The sequence below is a fragment of the Coloeus monedula genome (assembly GCF_965178545.1).
Source record: "Coloeus monedula genome assembly, chromosome: 6".
Classification (NCBI taxonomy): domain Eukaryota; kingdom Metazoa; phylum Chordata; class Aves; order Passeriformes; family Corvidae; genus Coloeus; species Coloeus monedula.
The window spans coordinates 14654959-14678161 of record NC_138786.1 but is presented as its reverse complement, the minus strand read 5'-3'; the positions used below and the strand labels follow the sequence as shown (position 1 = coordinate 14678161).

General features: G+C 38.3%; 1 protein-coding gene across 3 annotated transcripts in view; it reads left to right on the top strand.

Annotated features, from left to right (window-relative positions):
• PIK3C2A (phosphatidylinositol-4-phosphate 3-kinase catalytic subunit type 2 alpha) overlaps window positions 1-23133 on the top strand; it is a 50727-nt gene extending 27594 nt beyond the window's left edge. For 2 of the 3 annotated variants that reach the window (XM_082282928.1, XM_082282927.1), the window contains exons 10-33: window positions 1586-1628; window positions 1717-1930; window positions 2023-2145; window positions 3581-3748; window positions 5947-6055; window positions 6813-6955; window positions 7578-7766; window positions 8235-8328; window positions 8585-8679; window positions 9019-9199; window positions 9741-9845; window positions 10893-10985; window positions 11239-11368; window positions 12816-12952; window positions 13611-13780; window positions 14052-14208; window positions 14629-14738; window positions 15929-16136; window positions 17927-18051; window positions 18450-18567; window positions 18660-18741; window positions 19164-19273; window positions 19513-19638; window positions 20169-23133. In XM_082282928.1, coding sequence (XP_082139054.1) covers window positions 1586-1628; window positions 1717-1930; window positions 2023-2145; window positions 3581-3748; window positions 5947-6055; window positions 6813-6955; window positions 7578-7766; window positions 8235-8328; window positions 8585-8679; window positions 9019-9199; window positions 9741-9845; window positions 10893-10985; window positions 11239-11368; window positions 12816-12952; window positions 13611-13780; window positions 14052-14208; window positions 14629-14738; window positions 15929-16136; window positions 17927-18051; window positions 18450-18567; window positions 18660-18741; window positions 19164-19273; window positions 19513-19638; window positions 20169-20351 — 3213 coding nt within the window. In that variant the 3' untranslated portion in view covers window positions 20352-23133. The remainder of the gene's footprint in view (window positions 1-1585; window positions 1629-1716; window positions 1931-2022; window positions 2146-3580; window positions 3749-5946; window positions 6056-6812; window positions 6956-7577; window positions 7767-8234; window positions 8329-8584; window positions 8680-9018; window positions 9200-9740; window positions 9846-10892; window positions 10986-11238; window positions 11369-12815; window positions 12953-13610; window positions 13781-14051; window positions 14209-14628; window positions 14739-15928; window positions 16137-17926; window positions 18052-18449; window positions 18568-18659; window positions 18742-19163; window positions 19274-19512; window positions 19639-20168) is intronic. The other variant, XR_014226462.1, reaches the window with a different exon arrangement.
• Window positions 23134-23203: the final 70 nt, after the last annotated feature.

Below are 23203 nucleotides of genomic sequence, written 5' to 3'. Positions count from 1 at the left end.
CGTAACTGTTCATGCCTCCTGCATTCCTGAGCATAAGGACAAACCCAGAATCTCTCAAATAGTACAGAATTTGATGATGCAACTTCCTAATAATGAGTGGTTCACTTGAGCAGGACAATCTCAAGTCATGCTGTCAAAAACGGCCATTAAGTAGAGAACTGGGCAACTAAAAAAGCTAAATAATCTTACAATGCTATTTCTGTTGTCCTGCTGCCTTATTGGAGTGGCAATTCACATGATGCTCTATTTGCTTTTGGCTTCATCAGTTCACTGATGTATTTGTAATACTGAGCAGAAGACAAATAAATATAGTTGTCACAAGAACTAAAATTCTTGCAGGGGAGGGCAGCAGACATTAAGAAAGCAAAGTGAAATACAGCATATAGATTTTTTTTCAATGTTTGCTTTCTGATAGGAGAAATAACTAGATTATAGTATACAAATAGCTCCCAAAAATAACGTTGCTCCAGTAGAATTTGAAAAAGGTGGGATTGTATCAATAAAACCCTGCAATTATTTTATGATGGACATTGGCTTACACAGTAATGTGTACAAAGGCATATAGCATTGCTTTCAGAAACAAAATTGCTGTAAATATTGGAGACTGTTGCATCTAAATGTTTTGTAAGGTATTGTTTGATTGCTTTTTTTTTTTTTTAGTAATTCTTTGCAGTTGGAAGAAGTGACAGCATTTTTTGTAAGAGTGTGAAATTTTTTGATACTCAGACTTTTAAGTTGAAGATGCTCAGTACACTAAAAGTGTAAGGAGAGCTTTCATCCTTCTGCAGCAGTTGTGTCAGACTTCTTAGACTCTCTGAAGTGTTGGGAATTCACTGGGTTTTGATTTTAAACCACAAACTTAGCTTTCATTAAAAATTTGAGTTTATCAGGACTTGAATTTGGCATGAGACCCTTCCTGATTAGAAGGGAGTGAATTCCCATGATTTGTTTGTCACCTCTTGGTTTCAACAGTGTCTTTGTTGAGACTAGACATTGCTGTGATGTTGCATCATGTTGAGACTTCCATTTTAGCAGACCAAGAAGCAAACAAAGATAGTACAAAGTAACAGTCCTTACTGTTCATTTTCTCAGTTGTTTAATATCTTTTTTTATTCAGTAAATTTATAACTCTGCCAGCAAAAGGTACCTTACCAAATGCCACAAACAAAACAAAAAAAAAGCTTTTTAAAGCTGTTCAGATTTAAATTACTGGGTAGTAAGCTAATGACCTCTGCTTTCATCCATAACAGCCCTGAGCAAGTTTTGTCTCTACCCAGAGAAGTTAGATTATCCTGAGCAATATTCCAATGTACTGTGTCTTCTACAGGTTCATAAAGAGTGTCAAAACAGTTGACTTGACAAAAAATGAGCTTTTGAACTTGGTGAATAGTTGCTGCATCATATGAAAATTGTGACGCTGTCAGTTAACACTTGAAGAGCTTTGAGTGAAAAGATGTATTACATAAACTTAAATATGGGCCCAGTTCATTCAGATACTTCATAATTTCTGTATAAGATACTTAATAGCCATGGGAAATTAATATGGATATTCAGTATTGAAATTTTCTCTGACTTTATTGTGTAGGTATCCTTAAAATGTGGTGATGACAATAGCAAGGGCTTCTCTGGTGAGTAAAGTTCTTCAATTTTTATTTTAAAACTGTTTTTAGGTGGCTAATTCAGGAAGAAATGCATTCAAAATAAATTGTCATTTAGGTTCACAGCAGCCTGAAAACCCTCTGAAAGTGAGTATAAACCAGTTAACAAGAGCAGTTGAGGCCCTTCTGCGACTCCATACGAATTCCTGTAGTAGTTCAGCAGCAGTTTCTCCAGAAGAGACTAAGAGTACCAAGGAAGCTTGGACTGCCACAGAACATCTCCAATTCACAATATTTGCTGCTCATGGAATTTCTTCTGGTTGGGTGTCAAAGTAAGTGATTTATTTATTGCAAAATTCCTCCTTTTATAGTTTTTTTAATGTTCTTATGGGTTTTTTATGTTTAACTTTTTTTCCTTGTCCAGTTATGAAAAATACTACTTGATTTGTTCCCTGACCCATAATGGAAAAGATCTGTTCAAACCTGTTCAGTCCAAGAAGGTTGGCACATACAAGAACTTCTTCTACTTGATTAAATGGGATGAACTGTAAGTGACTTTAGTCTGTTAAAACTCAATAAAGTGTTTTATTTTAGCTACTACCTACCCAGCTAGCTGCTGAATATGGTCATTCAAGCAGCTCTTGGTTTTCTGATTCCATTTGAAGCATCCAAAGAACAATGTGTGAGACCTACTGATCAAAATCAGAAATATTTTTCCAAATGGTATTTCAATACTCATTTTAAAAGGGGGAATGGAAATGCTGGACAAGTGCCCTGTGCTAATGTGTTTGTAGCATACAATTACAGGGAGTTGGGAAGGTCATAACATTCCTTGCAATGGGAATGGCTTGTGCTGCTTTAAGAGGAGTTAAAGAATAAAGCTTGCTTATGTGTACTGCTCAATTTATGTAAATGGAGAGGAAAAGCAACTCACTTCTACTAACATGAATGTTGAGTCAGTTTTTGTTCCAAATACAGAAGATAGAAAGGAAGAAGGAACAGCATGCAGAGAAAAGATAGGGAGATGATGGCAAGTGGTATCTGATAACTGAAAGGGGAATATTTTTCATTATCTATGCACAGCCACTTGAGTTACCAGGCAGCCTGTCATAGCTGAAGCATCATGTGAGCTCCATGGTGCCCCATATCTACTCTCCTGACTGTTTTTAAAGGTCAGAGATAGACCCTGAGGAATACCCTGAAAGTTTGTGGTGAACAAATTATTTCAGAGCAGCAGTGAGAGTTTCTAGAACACCTGCCTTCAGAGAGTACTCCAACTACCTTTTTTTTCCTGGTGATGCATGGGATTAATTGTCAGATCTTTTGCTGGCAAGTACTAGTGTATTACAGTGAAAGGTCTGCTAGGTTGCTTAAAAGCTGCTGACAGTAGTGTGGTGCTTTATAGTGCAACTGTGATGTTTTACAGAGAAATCAAACTAAAGGAACATGTTCGGCAGTAAAAACAATGCAAACAAAAATGGAAGCTTGTATAGCTAGTGAGGTGTATGCTCCTCAGCTGCTCTCTTTATAGGTTTTGTACCATTTGAATTTAACTTTCAGTAGTTCTTAATAGATTCTTTCATTTGGATGTGAAACTACTGTCAGCTGACTCTTTCAATCTGAAAAATTAGGAGGTGGCTAACATGGAATTGTGTGTGTCCTTCCTAGTGAGTGGAGTGGGAAAACTGGTTTTGCTGGACAGGTCAGTTCTGTGCAAGGAATGTGATTTAATAGACAGATTAAAAAGGGTTGCTCCAAATCTGACTACAGTGCAGAAGTGTTATTTAGGAGGTTTTACGGACTGTTGGTATGGGAGATGAAGTGGAGTAAAATATGATTGCATGGATATTTAACACTTGTTCTTCAATGTTAATTGATTTTTTGAAAGCAAGAGGCATACATGGATTATATGGATAAGCCTGTAACTTACTAACTGCTGCCTTTTTTCTAATTGACTTATTTTTAATACTTTTATTTTATAGAATAATTTTCCCCATCCAGATTTCACAGTTGCCTTTGGAATCAGTCTTATGTCTGACTTTGTTTGGAATCCTAAATCAAAGTAGTGGGAGTTCCCCTGACTCAAATAAGCAGAGAAAGGGCCCAGAAATTTTGGGTCAGGTTTCTCTACCTCTTTTTGATTTTAGGCGGTAAGTATCCAAAACATGGGTAAGATTATCAATATGATTTGCTCTGTGTAAAGCTTCCTCCACACCCATAACTATAGAAATTGCCTCTCTGATATTGAATATACTAGGCCATGATAAAGGTTAAGAATTGAAAACTGTACTGACACAGAAAAAATACATTTCATTAAATAGAGGACAAAATGTGGTCCTGTGTGGTAGGATTTCCATCTAACTGGGTGAAAAAACTTAACTGCTGGAGGAAGGTGAATATTTATTTGGATGATTATATCCCAGAATATTCTGAAATTATTCCCTTTGATTCAGAACTGGATTTATTTTAAACAATTAAAATAAAGGGATGATTAACAAGTGTGTTAAACTTGTGCCATATTTGTATTTTGAACTGGCTTTCCTTCAAATACAGCTGCTGGATGCTGTTACATGTTTTTCACTAAGAATGAAAAGCCTGCTGTAACTTTCCTAAGCTGAGTGTTTCTGGATTGGTTCAAGTTGCTTTGTGCTTCCAACTTTGATTACGAAGTGCATTCCAAAATGCTTATCACTTGGGCAGCTACTCAGTGAGACATTAACCAGTAGACTCGAACCACAGGTGCCCAAATTAGACATCATGTTGCAGAAGTGATCACACCATTGCAAAACAGCTTCTGCATTTATGCTTTAGGTTTCCTATTTATCTGTGCTGCTGAGTTCTAGGTCTTACTGGAAGCTTAAATTGTCAAGCAAAGCTGAAGAAAGGCAGCAGATCTTTCCTGGACAGTCACTGCTGTGTGTTGCTTGTGGTTGTTTCATGTGCTTTGCATCCTCTGGTTCTGGATTTTTACTTCACTTGTTCTGCTTTCTTTTTTGTCTGGTGATGATTCCAACAGCTTGAGGGTGTCACAGTTTAGGATTTCCTGCATTGCAAAGATGGCCTGCAGCTGCTTTCAGTCTCCTCCAAAGCTTGGATTCCTTTCATAAAGGATGCTTATTTCAACCTTCTGTTTAAGTGTTGCATTTCAGTCTCCTATCTAAATATCACATTTCACAGTATTTGAAAACACAGCTTTTGATTTGATTTGCAAATTTATCTTGTCTTCATGCTGCATGGTATTCTCATAGGAGTTAGTTTGGGGAGAAAACTGTATTTTCTGTTTATGCAGACCACTACAATGGTGTGTGTTATGCCAGAGCTTGCTGAGTGGCCTGTATATAGCAGCTGTAAAGATGCTTAGTAGTCTAATCCACTTGCAGTCCACATAAATTAAATCCAGACCTAGATAATTAAAGATAGTAGCCAAATATTCCAGTTACAGTTGAAAATAGAATCAATGACAGGCAGGAGCTGAAACTTGGAACTAACTAAAATACAGGGAGAATAACACTGGTCATGTGTGTGTTTTGGAAGAATCCATAGCCAAGTTAAAATTCCTCCTGCTGAAGTGCATGTGGAGTGGCTTAAAACGTCATTCCTTGTGGATGAGACAGAAGGCAGTATTGAACTGGATAATTATTAAAAAGAATAAGCTGTTCAGTTGTGCTTTAGTGGCACAATTTGGTAGTCTTTATTGGCATGATAAGCTCCCAGCTAATCAATATTTACATATAACAACCTGTTCCTTATTTGAAATAAATACAAACCCTAAAACATCTTTTAAAATATACTTAAGGCTTGGCCTTCAAGCAGTCTTTTGAGTAACATTTTGATCTTAAAAGACTGATAGAAGTTTTCTCTACCTAACATTCAACACTTAATTGATTTATGAAGTGTCTTCAGTTGTGCCCTACTGCTGCAGTTGGAAATTGTATTCATGTTGGGAATACACTGGCAAATGCAAATGTCATTTGATAGGCCCTTGCAAAATCTGGTAATGTGGGAAGTCCAAGCAAATGGTGATGCCCATAAGATTCATACGCCTGGGCCTCTTTTCTAGAAGCTAAGAAGAGTGTGGTGGTGTGTGTGTTTGTGTTCAGTTTTTTCCTCAGAGGCAAAAGTATTCCTTTTCTGACTTAAAGAACAGGGAGCACCTAATTTATCTGTGTCAGTTGTGTCAACACTGAACTTTTTCCTTTGCCTTTTCCCCTAAAAGTTGTGTGCAGCCCTTTAAAGCACTTAAAGTACAGACAACAGCCAGTGAAAAGAAATAAATTCATTTGACGACTCATGTCTTGGTGAAGTAAATGGACTGTGATACTAATACCTGCACATGTTTTTTTCTCAGATTGTTAACTTGTGGGACGAAGCTCTTGCAACTGTGGACCTCTTCACATCCACATCATGTGTCAGGGACGACCAGTAAGAAAGGAAACATGGAAAGAATAGTATTGCAGGTTGTACCTAATTCTGATTTGCTCTGGTTTGTTTGAATATTGGGACTTGTAGGTCATATTAGATGAATGTTTTGTGGAGAGGGAAAGTACTGCTACAAAGTGTTTCAAAGTCAGTATAGAATAGTGATTACTAAACTGTAAGGGCAAAGAATGGGAAGCTTCTGGAAGTCTCTACAAATCTGTTACTGAATAACTGTCTGGAAGTAAGAGAAATCAGAGGTGCTTGGCATTACATGCTTTCAGTACTGGGAGGGAATGTTTTTGAAAGCAATCCATAGAAATGTGTGCTGAGATGGGAACTGTGTGGACAAGCTACCACTACAAGCAGTAGCAATTCCAGTTCCTTTACAGAACATAAGCACCTCTCTTTCTCAGTTCAGAGTCCAAATTTCCCCCTCCAAAGAGAAAGTGCCTTACTAGGCATGGCTCAGCAGTCCCAAAACATGGCCTGAGTCGGTGCTTGGCTGGAAGCCACTGGTGTGGGTTTGAACAGTTCTGTGATTATCTCTGCTCTAAGCATTCTCACTTCTCTTCTGAGGAGTGCTCCAACCACTGCATTGTGCAAGAACACAAGCTGTACATTTAGGAACCGTAGTTATGTAGAATTGAGATGGAAAAAATTACTCAGCAAACAGTATCTGAAGACTGTTACACTTGTAGAATTAAAGAGTTCAGGTTCCCAAACATCTGACATTGCTTTCTCTACTGTGCTTAAGGACTTACATCATCTTTTTTCTTTTTTTTTTTTTTTTTACAGATTGACTTCCCATCCCATGCATTTGATATTGAATATAAAATTCCTCAAGCTGCAAAGACTACTGTGCATCTTTCTGTAGAAACATTAGAAAAACCATTGAGAGAACGTCTCCTTGCCATTCTCTCCAAGGATAGCACTATTGGGTACATCCATCTCTGCTAGCTGGGCTCTTTTTGCACATGACAATTTGTAGCTAGGGCATGGAATGCTTATATATTCTTAAGTTTCTGTAATATCTTCTTTTAAATATTTTGAAGACCTGTAGAGACTTAAACAAGAGGTTGAGTTAAACATGTGAAATAATGGTACTGACTTAATGAATTTCCTTGTGTTTTCCGTGGCTGGTGCTATAATAGTTTCTTGCTACAAGATTGCTGCTCCTTTGCCTGCATGTTACAGTCACCTGCTCCTGCCTGGCAGTTTCTCAGTGGCAGTCTCAGCGGTGGCTGTTCATGTGCCATGGAAACTTTTCTGGCAACCTTTCCTACTGATCTGCACCAAACTAACATGAATGTTTTTGGTTTATTTCAGATTATACTAAAACTTAATTTTGTCCTGCCCAAATTATAACTTTGAATTGTTTCCTTAATGTTTGAAACTTTATTTGGCTTCTTGTTTTGACTTTTGTGGAGGGAACAGTCATTTCAATGTCATTCCATTCTGTGTGTTAAATTATCTGTATGAATACAACAATCAGTGGCATTGGGGTTATTCCAGGTGATGGTTTTTCATGTGCACTATAAACTGAAATGCTCTTGTCTGCAGGCTGTCGAAAGAAGATAAAGAATTTTTGTGGGAGAAGAGACATTATTGTCACAGCCATACTAACAGCCTACCAAAAATCCTGGTTAGTGCCCCTCACTGGGACAGGGCAAGTCTTCCAGAAATATATTCGTTACTTCAGCGGTGGCCTCCTTTATCACCCTTAGCTGCACTAGAACTACTTGATTCAAAGTAAGAAAACTGCTGTAAATAAACTCTCTCTGTTTTGTTGAGCATTAAATGACTCTTCTTTGGTAGAAGATCCTGGAATGGTGTTCTGTGGAAAAATATTGCTGAATTTCTTGTGGTAAAAGTGAAGTGTTCTTAAAATTTCAAAGAACCCTGTGCTTACTTTATTGATGTAGGCTTAACCAAGTCAGCTAGTGAAAAGCACAGCAACAGTGGTTAGGTTTCTGAAGTTTAACATGCAACAGGACAGGAGTTTATTGAGACAGAGTTTTGAGAGGTTTTGACTGTGCTTGTCCTAAACATGCATGTGCGGTTGCACCTTTTGTGATGAAGGGCCTTATAGGTCCCTTATTGAGCTTTTGCGGATTATATATGGTTGCTTTTCTATCTAGCTGATCTCAAAAAAAAGACTAAGAAAAAAATCTTACGTGAACAGAGAAAACTTAATGTAGATTTGTGGTGGCTTTCTAGGTTTGCTGATCAGGAAGTACGAAATACAGCTGTGAACTGGATAGAGACATTGAGTGATGATGAGTTAACAGATTTCCTCCCTCAGTTTGTACAGGTAAGACTTCCTGCCTACACAGGAGTTTGAATTTTTATGGCTCTTGAAAACCCAAAGGAATTGCTGCTGGCTAATAGCAGAAGTGCAGTTGTGTGCCTCTGACTGTAATGCACAGTAGGGGAAACAATTTGAATAAATAATCACTTTGTGCCCGTCCAAAGCACTTGTGGTGATTCTGTCTGTGCATTAGTCACAAAATTTGTCTTCATCAAGAGTTAAATCCAGACTTGATTTATGTAATTTTCATTGTGTTTAGGCATTGAAGTATGAAACCTACCTTGACAGTGCCCTTGTGAAATTTCTTTTGGCTCGGGCCCTGGGAAGCATTCGGATTGCACACTACCTGTACTGGTAAGGGGCTTTTTGTTCCACTGCTCGTGCAATGTGTGTGCCACAAGATTAATATTTCCAGAAAAAAAAGATCCTTCTTAACATCATCATTTAATAACATAACAATGACTGTTACGAATGGTGATTATACAGAATGTAGATCCTGGTTGCTGTTTTGGTCTTTTTAATGAAAGAATACATGGTGCCTCTACAAAGCACAAACTTCTTGCCTTTTCTATCCTGTATATCAGTAACTTCAGACATATGTAGTACTGATTCATTAAAATATTTTAATGTCTTAATAGTGCATTGTTTGCTGTCTATTCCTTAGGAAAAATTAACTTAAATCCTTTATTTCAGGCTTCTTAAGGATACACTGTATGATACAAAGTTTGGTGTAAGGTATGAGCAAATTCTTGGAGCTTTTCTTTCAGTCTGTGGGAAAAGGCTGAGGGAAGAGCTGGAGAAGCAGACCAGGCTAGTGCAGCTCTTTGGAATGGTAGCAGAAAGAGTAAAGCAAACGAGTGGATCTGCTCGGCAGGTGTGTATATATTTTTAATTTGAAACTAATCCACTTAATTGTCTTTTTAGTCTAAGTTCAAAGTGATATGTAAATGCATAGGAAGATTTATGAACCTATTGCTCTGCAAAGCTTAATGAAGTTGGTGTTTTTGTCAAGTTTGTCATCTGAAACATATGTTGGTGAGGTGATAGTGTAAGAAAGTAGGATGGTTTCTGTGTATGATAAACTGGAAATGAATTTAAACCAATTATTGCTGAAAAATGATCCCATTATGCAAAAGAATGGGATATCTGTTTTTGTGCTAATAATAGAGCTTACAGTTTGATATAGTGGGATGCTGTCATCTGGTTCAGTCAAAAAACCCCCCCACGAACATGTGTGATGGGTGTTACATTGCTAGGCTTAGGTATTTTTAATAGCTAAGGCAGCAGCTGTAGTTTCTAGCATTCCTTTGACATTGAGGAGTTGAAATAGTGGCTTCAGGGTAGCTTTGTCCAGAAGTTTTCTGTAGATGCTTCAGTTAAGAAAATGTCAGCTGAATTTTCTCTTTTGTCTGCAGGTTGCCTTGCAAAATGGCATGGAGCGTGTGCAGTTATTTTTCTTGAAGAACAAATGCCGTTTGCCTCTCAATCCCAGTCTTGTGGCAAAAGAGTTAAATATTAAGGTACTGCACATTCAGGGTTTCGAAACCCTTTTGTAAAAATTACAACTAGGTAAAGCTTGTACAAATGAAAACAATCACTTGAAGTGCTTGAAAGCTCTTTATGCTGTGGAGATGGGGTTTAATCAAAAATTCTGATTGAATAAGGCAGCAAAATTAGCTGAGCAAAGATAAAATGTGTACAGATACAGTGTAAAACTGACAAAGGCACTTGTGTTAAAAAATATAGACATGTATCTGTAATAACTTATTAAATCTTCAGAGCCTGTCTCTTGAGACCAGCAATCCTGGTTATAGCAAACCAAGGGACTACTCAAAGTGCATGAAAAAGTCCTGTGTGCATTAGTAATCAAAAGAGGAAATTGACCAAGAATATAAAGTTCAAGCAATGAGTAATGCTGTGAAACATGCAAAACTACCTGTTACTGATTGTGTCCAGAGATGCTGGGCAGGGTCAGGGAGGCAGTAGCTTTATTTTATTGCGAAGGCCCAGCAAGTAATAATGTAGGAGAAGCAGGTAAATTATTTTTCCAGAACTCTGCAAGGCTTGACAATATCTGCTCAACCACAGTCTTGATTATATCATCATGCATGACTGAAAACCTAAAGGTCTGTTAACGCTTGAACTAATCCTGTGTTGGAGAGACAGCTCGTCTCGCTTTCCTTCTCTACTGTAACTATTAAATCATGAGCAGGGGCTTGTAAGCAGATAAATGAGAAAATCCTGTGAAACACACAAATACACATTTTTAATACATCTTCTAGGTTTCAACACAACCTGCTGATAAAATATTTATTCATGTTTTATTCACTCTTCCCTTCAGAATGTATAAAACATCACTGTGCAGCAATATTGGCTTTTGTACAAGAATTCAACAAATAACAGCCAAAGGGCTCGTTATTCAAAGGAAGCACGTATTCACCACAATTGAAATGTTGAAAGTCTGAATAGCCACATTGTGTGTCGAACCTGCTTGTTGTCAGAATATCTCGTTTTCTGGGTTAGCAGGAATAGTCCTTTCTGACCATTAACACTAAATCTACTTGCAGGCGTGTTCTTTCTTCAGCTCCAATGCAGTACCACTCAAAGTTGCACTGATAAATGCAGACCCTCTGGGAGAAGAAATTAACGTGATGTTTAAGGTAGGCCTTACATGTGTATTGGAGAAAAGAAGCTGAATGATAATCATTATTTCATTGGTATCAATTAATTTTAGCACAGACCAATAAGCTTATTCCATGAGTTTTGCTCCTGTGTATCTAGAAAGCAACATGTGAACAGGCCATAAAACATAAGAGTCTACCACATGTGAAAGCTTAATTGTAGCCTGTTTTTCTTTTAAGCTTATTAAAGAGAATAATAATTCTCTGGTTAACTTTTATTTTTCCATTTAAGGTTGGAGAAGATCTGAGACAAGATATGTTGGCTTTACAAATGATTAAGATTATGGATAAGATCTGGCTGCAGGAGGGACTGGATCTACGGATGGTTATCTTCAAGTGTCTCTCAACTGGAAAAGACAGAGGTGCTAAACCAGATGTCGCCTTTAATCTTTGCTCCCCCACTTCAATTTCTTGTCACACTGATAGTGAAAAATTTCTGGGCAGAAGGTGCCAAGGAACAGTTCCACTGCAAGGAACTTTAGTATCTGAGAGTATAACAAGTTAGATTGTTCTGAATTTCCTGATGGCTGAGTGGCATCTAAATGTGTTTCTTCTCTTGAGTGTTCTGTTGTCAATGAACAGTGGTACAAAAAAACAAATACAGTGATGAAAGCCAAGGTTGCTCTTGATGCTCTTACTGCAACACAGGAAAATAATGGTGCTATAGCAATCCTTATTCTGAAAGTTTAATTGTGGTGAAAGTATTCCAATCAAAATTGAAATGCTGAAGTATTTGGAATCTGCTCCAATTTAGTCAGGGGTATCATTCTTGTACTGAAACGTGCAAAAAGAAGAAAAATTTAAACCAGTCCTTGCCATGCCCACACACATACTATCCCCCAGAATTAGTGTCATATGCTGGTAAAAGTTCTTTGGCTGTCTCTGGGGTTTGAAAGTAGGTCAGAGAACTCTGAGTGCAACTACTGCCTTGCACCTTGAACATGCTTTTTGCTAGTTTTAGCTAATTCCCTAGAGCTGGCCAATAGAAATCAAAGATATTTAGGAGGATAAACAATAACTTAAATATTTCTTCAGTCAGATGAACATCATGACCAAAAACTCTTAAATACATGGAAAAGATGGAAATTTAGGTTGGCAAAACCAAGCAAAAAGCTACTATTTATGTAAGACTTGCTTTTTAGAGAAACAGATGGCTTTTCCTCCTACTCTGAATGATGATTTATGTAGCTTTTTTTTTTCTTACTAATATTAGTGTCCTTAAAGTACTCAAAAGATTAAAGGGGAAAAGTAAAATGGATGTAAATTGCAGATGTACCTTTAGTAGCTCTTGCAAAATAGAAATAAAAATTCTGTTAACCAACTAAATGTTTTCTTTTTATAGTTCAGCTATACAAATATTTTTAGTAAATTATATCTCCAAAGTAAGGCCACATATAAAGCCCACTGTCTCATCTGTTTCAACAATTGACAGCAGATAAAGTTACTAGATTAATTCAGCGTCAGTGTGTGAGAGTTGTCAGCATCAAAGTATTTTGCCTAATTTAGACTAATAGTAGTTTATATGGTAGAAACTAATAATTCAAAGTATAACTTAAAGGTGCATTCTAGGAGCTGTAACTAGGGGTAGTAAAGTAAGCTAAGTTGGATTGCTACATGTGTTTCATGGTTTGCTTTGTACCATAGTCTGTGGAAATGCTTAGGGACTAATAGAATTATTTTTGCACCTAGCTGGATTTTGAAAGAGTTGGTCTAAGTCTGTAAAATTCATCACTGTTAGGAAAGTTTCTACTGAATAATAAAAATGCAACATAACTTAAGGAGATGTGCTTTGTTTTATTCTATATCAAGGTATGGTAGAGCTTGTTCCTGCTTCAGATACACTTAGGAAAATTCAAGTGGAATATGGAGTGACAGGTTCTTTTAAGGACAAGCCTCTGGCAGAGTGGTTGCGAAAGTACAATCCTACAGAGGAGGAGTATGAAAAGGTAACTTTTTAGCACTGTTCTTTTTGCAGATCTTTTAAAAGGGCTAAATACCATCTGATGAAGGAATGAAATTCATAGTCCAGGTCTTCCATTGAAACTTTTTTTTTGTATATTTAGGAAACTTAATTTTTTTCTATACTTGAAAAAGAACAAATTAAAATCCCCTCTATAAAAAGGAGCCAGATGGATTCTCAGGATTTTCATCAGGAGTTTTTATTGGATAGAGAAAAAATGTACTTTAAGAGAGGAGAGAATAGTTGGCACTCTTCATTGTGGTTCAGGAGCAGTGGCCTCTTCTTGTACACAAGAGATTCAAAAATTAAAACTTTTTTTTGGGCTCTAATGCCATTACAGTACACTGGGAATATGTCTTGTACCCTTTTCTTTGCTAACATAGTTTTGTGGTTTGTCTTCAACTCCTCTTTTCTCTTTCATTTATGTAAAAAACAAAATGACCATTTTTGCTGAAAAGTGTGGTATCTAGAGATTTTAGCAAAACTATCTGTTTGAAGAACAGTATTTGGGGAAAAAAAAGCAAATGTAGAGTCTGTTTTGCCTGGCTTGGATTTTGCACTCATCAAGATTGACTCTTGAATACATGAATTATGTTTTTCCACTGATATTTGATCTCAATTCACTTCTTTTCTCTCCCTCCTAGGCTTCAGAAAACTTCATCTACTCTTGTGCAGGATGCTGTGTAGCCACGTATGTCCTGGGAATCTGTGACCGACACAATGATAACATAATGCTCCGGAACACTGGGCATATGTTTCACATCGACTTTGGAAAGTTTCTGGGACATGCACAGATGTTTGGTAGCTTTAAAAGGTATCTTCTGTACCTAAGCATTGTAGAGAATGAAGTGGTTTTTTTTTTTTCCAAGTGTTGCTCTGGGAGATCTGCTGTAGGTCCAGTACCATGTGGAAGTGCTGTGTAACCTGAAGCAGCACTTGGGAGAGGAACCCAACCCAAACCCATGAAACAGCAGTAATGGAATGTTTAATGCCATTACTTCAGGATGGGGATGGAGGGAAGCAGAAAACACATGACAATGAAGAGAACTTATGATGAACTCAGGAATTCTGTGCTTTTTGAACAGGGATCGAGCTCCTTTTGTGCTGACATCAGATATGGCTTATGTCATAAATGGTGGGGAAAAGCCCACAATTCGCTTTCAGCTGTTCGTGGATCTCTGCTGCCAAGCTTACAACTTGATCAGAAAGCATGCCAGCCTCTTCCTTAACCTACTGTCATTGGTAATCGTTTTTCACATTCAGTTGAAACTTGATAGATCTGTCATGCTGGGTTGTATTAAAAACTGTGCTTTTTATGCTGGAGAAACTCTTAATGCGGGCTTTTTTTAAAAGTCAGAAACATCTGATCTTACTTTTTGGGAAGCTTTATTTGGAATTTTTTAAGCTTTTTTACTTCCTACCTCTTTCTAGAAGATATAAAACTAGGATGATACCACAAATTACACTGCAAAGAGTTCTAACTGCTTTTAATTCAGCAGAAATAATGAATAACTGCTGATTATAAATAATTGTTGTCTATTGCTGTTAGTTTTTAGCAATTTAGTGCAGATACAAATGTATTTGAGGGTCTAGGTCTTAATCATTTCAGTAGAAAATCATATTGGGTTTATTGCATTAAAACTGAATTTCAATTTCTTGCAGATGCTTTCTTCTGGGTTACCAGAGCTAAGCGGGGTTCAGGACCTGAAGTATGTCCAGGATGCTCTCCAGCCACAAACAACAGATGCAGAAGCCACCATCTTCTTCACAAGGTACTGGATAAGTGAAAACTAAAATATGTCCCAGTATCATCCTGTTAATGGGAGATTTCTGATAGGAAAAAACGTGCTAGGAATGGTCACAAACATGTCTGTACAAGCTGAACAGTTACACTGTACAATCATAAAATACAGTTAACTATATAAGTAAGACCAGTTCTATATAAGAGTAATGCTTGTGCTAAAATACCTCGTAGATTTTAGGAGTAACCTTGTGTGAAAAATTGGTTTAAAGTGCTGAGAGCAAATAATTCTGTCTGGCTGTTTAACACTTACATTTTGAATACATCCTAAATCATTTAATAGCAGAGTATATGATGGAAAGCATTGTAAAGAAGTTTTCTCTTGGAGAAATCTTTTGCACACTGGGGAGGGAGGGCTGATGCTCCAGTATAAGGGGAGTGCGTATAGTGTAACTGAGATGTTGCTACGTGTTAGAAAAGTGTTACTGTACTTCACTTCAAATAGAAGGGGAAACTGCAGTGGTGTGCATGCAACTGAAAATCATAGAAAAGTTTGGGTTGGAAGGGACCTTTAAAGGCCATCTAAGACCAATCCCCCTGCAATGAACCGGGACATCCTCAACTAGATCAGGCTCCTCAAAGCCGTCCTGTCATCTACAACCTCTCTGGGCAACCTGTTCTGGTGTTTCACCACTCTTACTGTAAAAAAATTTCTTATATCTGATCTGAATCTACTCTCATATTCTTTATCCTTTGTCCCCTCACAACAGGTCTGGCTAAAAAGTTTGTCCCCTTCTTTTGTATAAGCTCCCTTTAAGTAGGAATGGCCTCCCCATGAAAGGCCACAATAAGATCTCCCCAGAGCCTTCTCAAGTCTGAACAACTCCAGTTCTCTCAGACTGTTCTCTCAAGAGAGGTGTTTATCCTTCTGATAATTTCTGTGGCCCTCCTCTGGACCTGCTCTAGCAGGTCCATGTCTTTCCAGGGCTCTAGAGTTGGATGCAAGTCTGGAAAGCCTTCACTTCTTCAATAAAAACCTATTCCAAAGTTTGGATACTGAGTCTCATATTAAATGTTGATATGATACTATTCATATAGCCCATTGATCACTCTTAAAAATCTTTTCTTTGTCAGTAAGAAATAGGGGGTTATTTTTCTTAGACTTCAGTCTGATGCATTGACAGAACCACTTTTGTGTGTGTTGATGTTTTCTTTTTCCAGGCTGATCGAATCCAGTCTGGGCAGTGTTGCCACAAAGTTCAATTTCTTCATTCACAATTTGGCTCAGCTGCGTTTCTCAGGTCTGCCTTCTAATGATGAGCCCATCCTGTCATTTTCTGCTAAAACCTATTCTCTCAAACAAGACGGCCGAATCAAACAAGTGTCTGTGTTTACGTATCAGAAGAGATACAACCCCGATAAACATTACGTAAGTATGTGGGAGCTGCTTCCACTCAGGGAAGATAATGGTGTATTTTCTTCCAGCAAGACACAGCAGGGACAGCTGACCAAAACCAGCCAGAGAAATATTGTATAATGTCATTATACACAGAGTGTATAATGTCACTGTCTGCAATAAATCTGGGGGTAGAGGAAGAAAGCAGGGGACAGGAGGGGGTTGTCTTCCAAGGTGGCTGTTTGGGAACTGGCCGAGCATGGTTCTGCTTGTGGGCTGTGGTGATTGTCTTGCGTCACCCTCCCTCCCCAGGACTGTCTTTATCTCAGCCCACAGATCTTCTCACTCTTGCTCTTGTTCTCCCAACTGTCCCACTGGTGAGGGGGTGGGAGCGAGCAAGCAGCTGTGTGGGTGCTGAGCTGCTGGCCAGGATAAACCAGCAACAGTACAACCAGCTAGAGTACAGACTGGCATTTCTAGCATCTCATAATATTCTTCAAAATGAAAACACCTCTTGAAAAGCATCTAGAAGGAAGTAGAAAGAGCAGAAGTAGTGTTGGTGGAGATTATTTTAAAATACGGGAATTTGAGTCATGATCACGGGCTCTTATGTAGCTGCCTTCTGTAAAATGGCTTGTTCCTGAGTAGGAGTCGTTAAGTCAGACACTCTGGTTTTGGTCTGACCTTCCTTTAAAGTTTGATTTGTTCCTCCTAAGGAAAAGCATTGTTTCCTGTACTAATGCACTTATACTCTTAGTCTTACTAGAGACACCAAGCATTGCAATTTGCCTTCAGGATTTTAATAGACCTGGGTTACACTTTGAGACGTAATGTTAATATTCCTATGCAGATGTGCAACCTTCTTCGATTTTGTTTGTTTGTTTTACTTCTATACTGCTATTTTTTGGGCTGGAATAATAAGCTCTAGTTCATTTCCCTGAACTTTATAAAAAAGTGAGCTGTAGTGATAGATGCAAGTGTACATCTCTTTCCAAGCTGTATTTGCTGTAAATGTCTTAAGCTGGTAAGGCACCGGGAAGGGAAGGTAGAACAAATCTGACTAAAGCTGGAAGTGAAGAGCTTTGTACTGAATCACTGTACAATAAATGTATTTGAGTAGTCCTGGTCTGAGCCAAAACAGCCTCGCCTCTTCCAGGAAACTGTTAGGGTGGTCTAGATTCTGCCTAGATTTTTAAAGTTAAATTATACATTGTACATTTAACTCCTCTACCCATAAAATGGGCCCACTGAGTTGAATTTTCTGTGCAGCTCTCAAACTTCATTTCCTTTGAATAATGTGAATATATCCGGGGATTGTACCCCCAGTACTTTGAAAAATTCTTCTTGTATAATGCAGTGCACTTGCATCTGCCCACCAAATTATCACTTTTAAAATGGAATCCTGTAGGATCAGGAGGGAATTAAATTGGAAAAAATCACACCTGAAAGGTTCTGTGGTAGTTTCGTGCCCACAGATATATGTGTCAATGTAATCCTGCGCCATTGTTAACATTTTGTGTATCTGGTAGGAACTTCCAGTGAGTCTTCAAAGGGAGAGTGCACACAGCTCAGTCTTCCCTACCTTCATCATCCCCCGACAGCTGTGGGTCTACCTTATGGGAAGACCATGTGATGTTACTTTGCATTAAGGGCTGCTTACAATTCTAACTATAAAATGGAAATGTTGGAATAAGGGATATAATAATGGGATATGTATTCAGGAGAAGGATTACTATAGGAGAAAGAGTGGATTGTTAAGAAAATTGTATTGTTATTTTATAATATTTTTATATAAACTACTTTTATTTTTCTGTTTTGGGCAGATCTATGTAGTGAGAGTTTTGAGAGAAGGGCAAGTTGAGCCAACATTTGTCTTCCGAACATTTGATGAGTTCCAGGAGCTCCACAACAAACTTGGCATTCTCTTTCCTCTTTGGAAGTTACCAGGGTATGTGCCTAAGTTGCCCATCACTATTGCAAAAGCAACAAAACTGCTCCCAGCTGGGTGGAGGAAAAAATAGCTTGAAATGGAGACAAAACTGCTGAGGGGCAAACTAGACCTCATAGTTTGCAATTAAGGGAGAAATCAGTTATAAGATTTAAGGAGGACATCCAGAGCAGCATCTCAGTGTTTTGGTCTGTGTGTCATGTTACATATAATAATCACCTATAAGTATTTCCTTGCCTTTTTGGAGTGTCATAACCTGTTGGCATGCTGTGTTTCCACTCTGGATTGGCAGAAAAAAATGGATGTGAGCACTTCAGGATGGAAATGGTGGTGAAATGCTACTGTACGTACTTCTGATAAATTAACTGAAAACGCTATTTTTTGTTCTTCTCATGTAGCTTTCCTAATAAGATGGTGCTGGGAAGAACACATATCAAAGATGTAGCAGCCAAAAGAAAAGTGGAGCTCAACAGCTACATACAGAGCCTGATGAACAGTTCTCCAGAGGTGGCAGAAGTGAGTACACGTAATTTAAATCAAATGCAAGTTTTCAAGTTTTGGCACTTTTAAACACTTAAACTAACATGTAACATTTCTTCCAAATTTAGTGTGATCTTGTTTATACTTTTTTCCATCCATTACTTCGTGATGACAAAGTGGAAGGAATAGATGGAATAGCCAGACCTGCAGGTAAGGGATGTTTATAAATTGGATGATACAGTATGACGCGTTTACAGTGTGAATCTTTGATATGTTTTTTACTTAACTGTAGTTTTCTCTAATTGAAAACTGCATCACTGTCTTTCCTAATGTGCCTACATAGAGTTTCAAGGAAGTACATACCAAAAATTGTAATAATGTGTGTGATCACTTGGGCTTGTTTATGGCTTAACTAAATTATTAAGGTTTTCACTCCAAACCTCCAAGCTGGTTCTTGCAAGAGATTCCAAAAACTTTTAAAGCCCATAGCCTTGCCCATGTTAGGGAACTAGAAATAGAATCAGGAACTGAACTTGGTCTAAGGCTTGTATTTTTTACCATATGTGATAAGCAGTGTAGTAGTGATGAAAATGTACCAGTATTACAGAAGAAATAAATGTCTGTTATTCCAGATACAAGTCCATCAAGTCCTACCTCAGGCAAAGTGGGAGGAGAAGTGAAGCTATCCATATCCTATAGAAATAGCACCCTATTTATCATGGTGATGCACATCAAAGACCTGGTAAGTGGAGACCCTGCACTCACTGCCAAAACCTGTTTCCATTTTCTCAATTACCATCTTGACTTAGATTGATGCAAGAATGGTGAAACTCTCTCTTTTCCTCTATATTTTCTGACTGCCTGCTTAATTAACTGCTGCTTTTGATTAGTTTGATTGCAAAGTCTAGACACTTGAAAATAAATATGCAAACAGTTATGCACTAATTAGTTTTCTAACTTGTCTTGTTTCTTTGGCCATAGGTTACAGAAGATGGTGCAGATCCAAATCCCTATGTGAAAACTTACTTACTCCCAGACACGCACAAAACATCCAAACGCAAAACCAAAATCTCCCGGAAGACAAGAAACCCAACTTTCAATGAAATGGCAAGTTAAAATTAGTGTAGTAACTTCCTATAGCTTGCTATAATCTCATATTCTAAGCAATTAAAATATTGTCTACAAAATCTGTAAATATATGGAAATGGAACTGTTTTGAAAAACTTTGTGCCCTGTTTAAATATAAAGCAACTGAGTTAGGTCAGTGTGCTCTTACAAGTAAGCAGAAATTTCTCAGACTGACTCTGAGTAGTGATGTGGAGGAAGGAAAGGAATCTTAAAACTAAAAATCCCCCTGCCCTGGTTTCACTGACTGATGATGTGCAGAAAAATTAATTCAGGAGTCTTGGCATGTAAACAGTACTTCAGTCAAAAAACAATAGTTCTTTTAAATACTTAACATTGGGAGCACAGAATAAAATAGGGATGTCCTTCAGCCCATTGCCTGAGAAACAGATGTACTGAATGGTCACAACGTGCACTTCAGCCATCTGTCAGTGGCTGGGCAGTCAGAAGAAAGGGCACCTCGGGCAATTTCTTTTGCCTAATTAGAAAATTCTTGACTTCTTCCCTCCTAGCTCGTGTACAGTGGATACAGCATGGAGACGCTGAAACAGAGGGAGCTGCAGTTAAGTGTGCTCAGTGCAGAATCGTTACGTGAGAACTTCTTCCTAGGTGGAATTACACTCCCACTAAAGGACTTCAACCTGAGCAAGGAGACTGTTAGCTGGTATCGACTGACTGCTGTACCCTATCTGTGAACTCGTTGCTGCGCCTCAGCAAGACCAGAACAGTTGTATTCACTTGTGCTTTGTGCATCTTCCTACTTGAAGATAACCTGTACATCTTAAAATAAGAGACTCTCCATTTCAACAGATACATTGGACCAATGTTCAGGTAGCCTAATTTGGAGGATTGCAAAAAAACCTGGTTTATGCCCATGTGGTGTTATCAAAGCATCATTTGTAAACGTTTGAGTTGAGGGTAAAGGAGGGGGTTTTTAAACCATCAGTGAAAGTAAGATGAGCAGTTTGGCCATGCTGGTTGGTTGAACCATAACTCAGTCATTAGGCCTGTGGATATAGTGCATTTTTGCTTTTCATTTGTTGCCGCTGTTGTGTCATCCATGACATGATGCTGGAGAACATCAAAGGAATTGCGTATTTTAGGATTACATTCCCACTACTAACGAGACATCACAGAAGCAGCAACAGGTAAAATTTTGGTGGCTGCACACACACCTGTAGAAGTGAAGGTTGAAGGGCTGGAAAAATTCCTTAGCGTTACATTTAATCCCAGATTCATGCTTCTCTAAGACTTATTGGAGTGAGTGCCAATAGTGGAAGTTGTAATAATGGTGCCTTATAATTCAAATGCTTCTCTTTTACCTCATTCCTGGTATTTAAATATGTATACATACTAACTCTCAGCTCCTTATAAAGGGGGAACATTCTCATATTTGATACCTTGCAGGTCCTACTGGAAGCCTTTTCCCAAGACGTGTTACATACAAATAGCATCACGTATACTGACCTTCACAATTTGTTCAACTTAGATACATTTTTTTCTTCCCCATTCTCTACCCATGGTCTCCAAAAACTGAATGAAGACTGGCTGAATGTGGTACCGTAGGAAATGTGCCCAGCTTCTCAGTGGGGGTTTTTGTTGTAATTTCTAGAACTTCTCAGTACTGCAGTGATTAATGGAGCAGATTCAAACACTAATCCAAAGTGGCATTTGCATTTGTGCTTCCAGGGAAAGAGTGGCCTCTAGTTGAAAAGCACCACTGCTGGATGAATTGCAGGCCAGAAATTAGTTCAGTTAACAGCTTTGAGAGAGGAACTTGGCTGCTTTTTTTTTTCCTTTAGCAGTTCATGGCAATACTGTTTCTCACTCCCAGTAAGAACTACTCCCACTAAAATACTTCATTCCAAGGAACATTAGATTTGAATATATTGTGAGAGTGGAGTGCAAATGTCACTATCTCCCGTTAATACCACTGGTTACTTAATTAGGCCCTTAATTAGGCCTTTCTGCACTACAGGTGTCACCTTTTTGTTCACTTTATTTGGGGTTTAGGATGTTCATGTTCTGTGTAAACAAAGCTCTAAAGTTGCACACTTCTTTAGTACAAAATCTTGAAGCAAAATTTAAAGTGAAATATGCAACTATGAACAAAGACACAATATGGGGAAAGCCTTCTGTCTACCCAACACTAAAAACCTATTTTATAATCCAATTTTCCTTCCCCTGCTACTGACCAATCACTCTTCAATACAGAAGAGAGAAGTAAACTTGAATCTCCTGGTGCCTAAACGATTCACGGTCCAATTTCATAGGAATTATTGCAATTAAAAAGCTAATGATATCTTGAATGTTAGAAACTGGGCCAATACTAGTGGGCGCTAACAAATCCCAGTTGTAGTAGGCATCTTCTGCATATTTTTCATTTAGTATATAGCCTGTAAATAATAAACTATATAACTAACTAGATATATTTCCTGCTCACTTGATGCTTTTGAGACTTACTCCATTCCATCATTAGAATCACAAGTCACTTAAACACAGGAAAGTAGACTACTGTTTTTGTGAAACGTTCCATTGTGAAATAAAATGAAAGCAATATGGACTGCCTTTTTTGCAGTTTGCTACTAAAGCACAGTGTCTTACAGCACAAAATACAATTAAACTAAAATCATTTAAAAAATGATTTGCAGTTTTAACAGTTGTCTGGACTGAAAAAATAAAAAAGTATAGTACTGTATTATTGTTAGCACATGTCCTGACTTCTGATTTAATCTTCTTCATAGCTTAATTCATTTTGTGCCTTTCCCTTCCTTTTCAAAATCGTCACTGGCTGGAGCTTTTTATGGTCATGGATTTTATGTTGTCTGTGGGATCTGGCCTTGGCCTCTCCCCACGTGTAGAGGACCAGCACCAAGCTTGCACCTCTTTTGCACTATTCTCAATTACAAAAAACCTGATTGTTGCAATAAGAATTTACCATGCTATATAGAAAAACCAAGATGGATGTGAAAGAGGGAAATACTTGGGATGGAATTTACCGGTATGCTAAGTAGCTTGAAAATGTAGTTTTAACAGCTTTTTATATCTTGTTTAATGAAAAGAAAAAAAAAATCTTTTATGCACCGTTTGACCTGCAGCCAGAAGTGTAATTGTCCCTCCAGACCTTGTGTTGGTATCCGAGAACAGCAGCTTGCGCTAGGACCTCTTCCTCTACTAACCTCCAACTTTGCACTGACCTTTTTATTACTGCCTTTGTACGACCTACAGCTGCCTGTCTCTGGACGCATGTGCGATCTTTGGTAAACGCTCTTTTCTCTATTTTTACAACTGTAGGGTTGTGTAGAACCCCTCGTCACCTGCCTTAAGGCCGGGGCTCCCTCGGGGCCCGCTGTGTCCCCCCTTGCCCGGGCGCTCCCTGAGAGGGGGGACGGAGGGCAGCGAGAGCAGGGCGCCTCCCTCCGTCTGTGTATCTCTAAGAACCAAATACTTTAATTAAACGATAATAAAGATGTACAATATGGCCCCGCGTCGGGCGGGCTCGCTGTGACTCCGTAACTCTCCTGTAAGTCCATTAAACACTATTCTG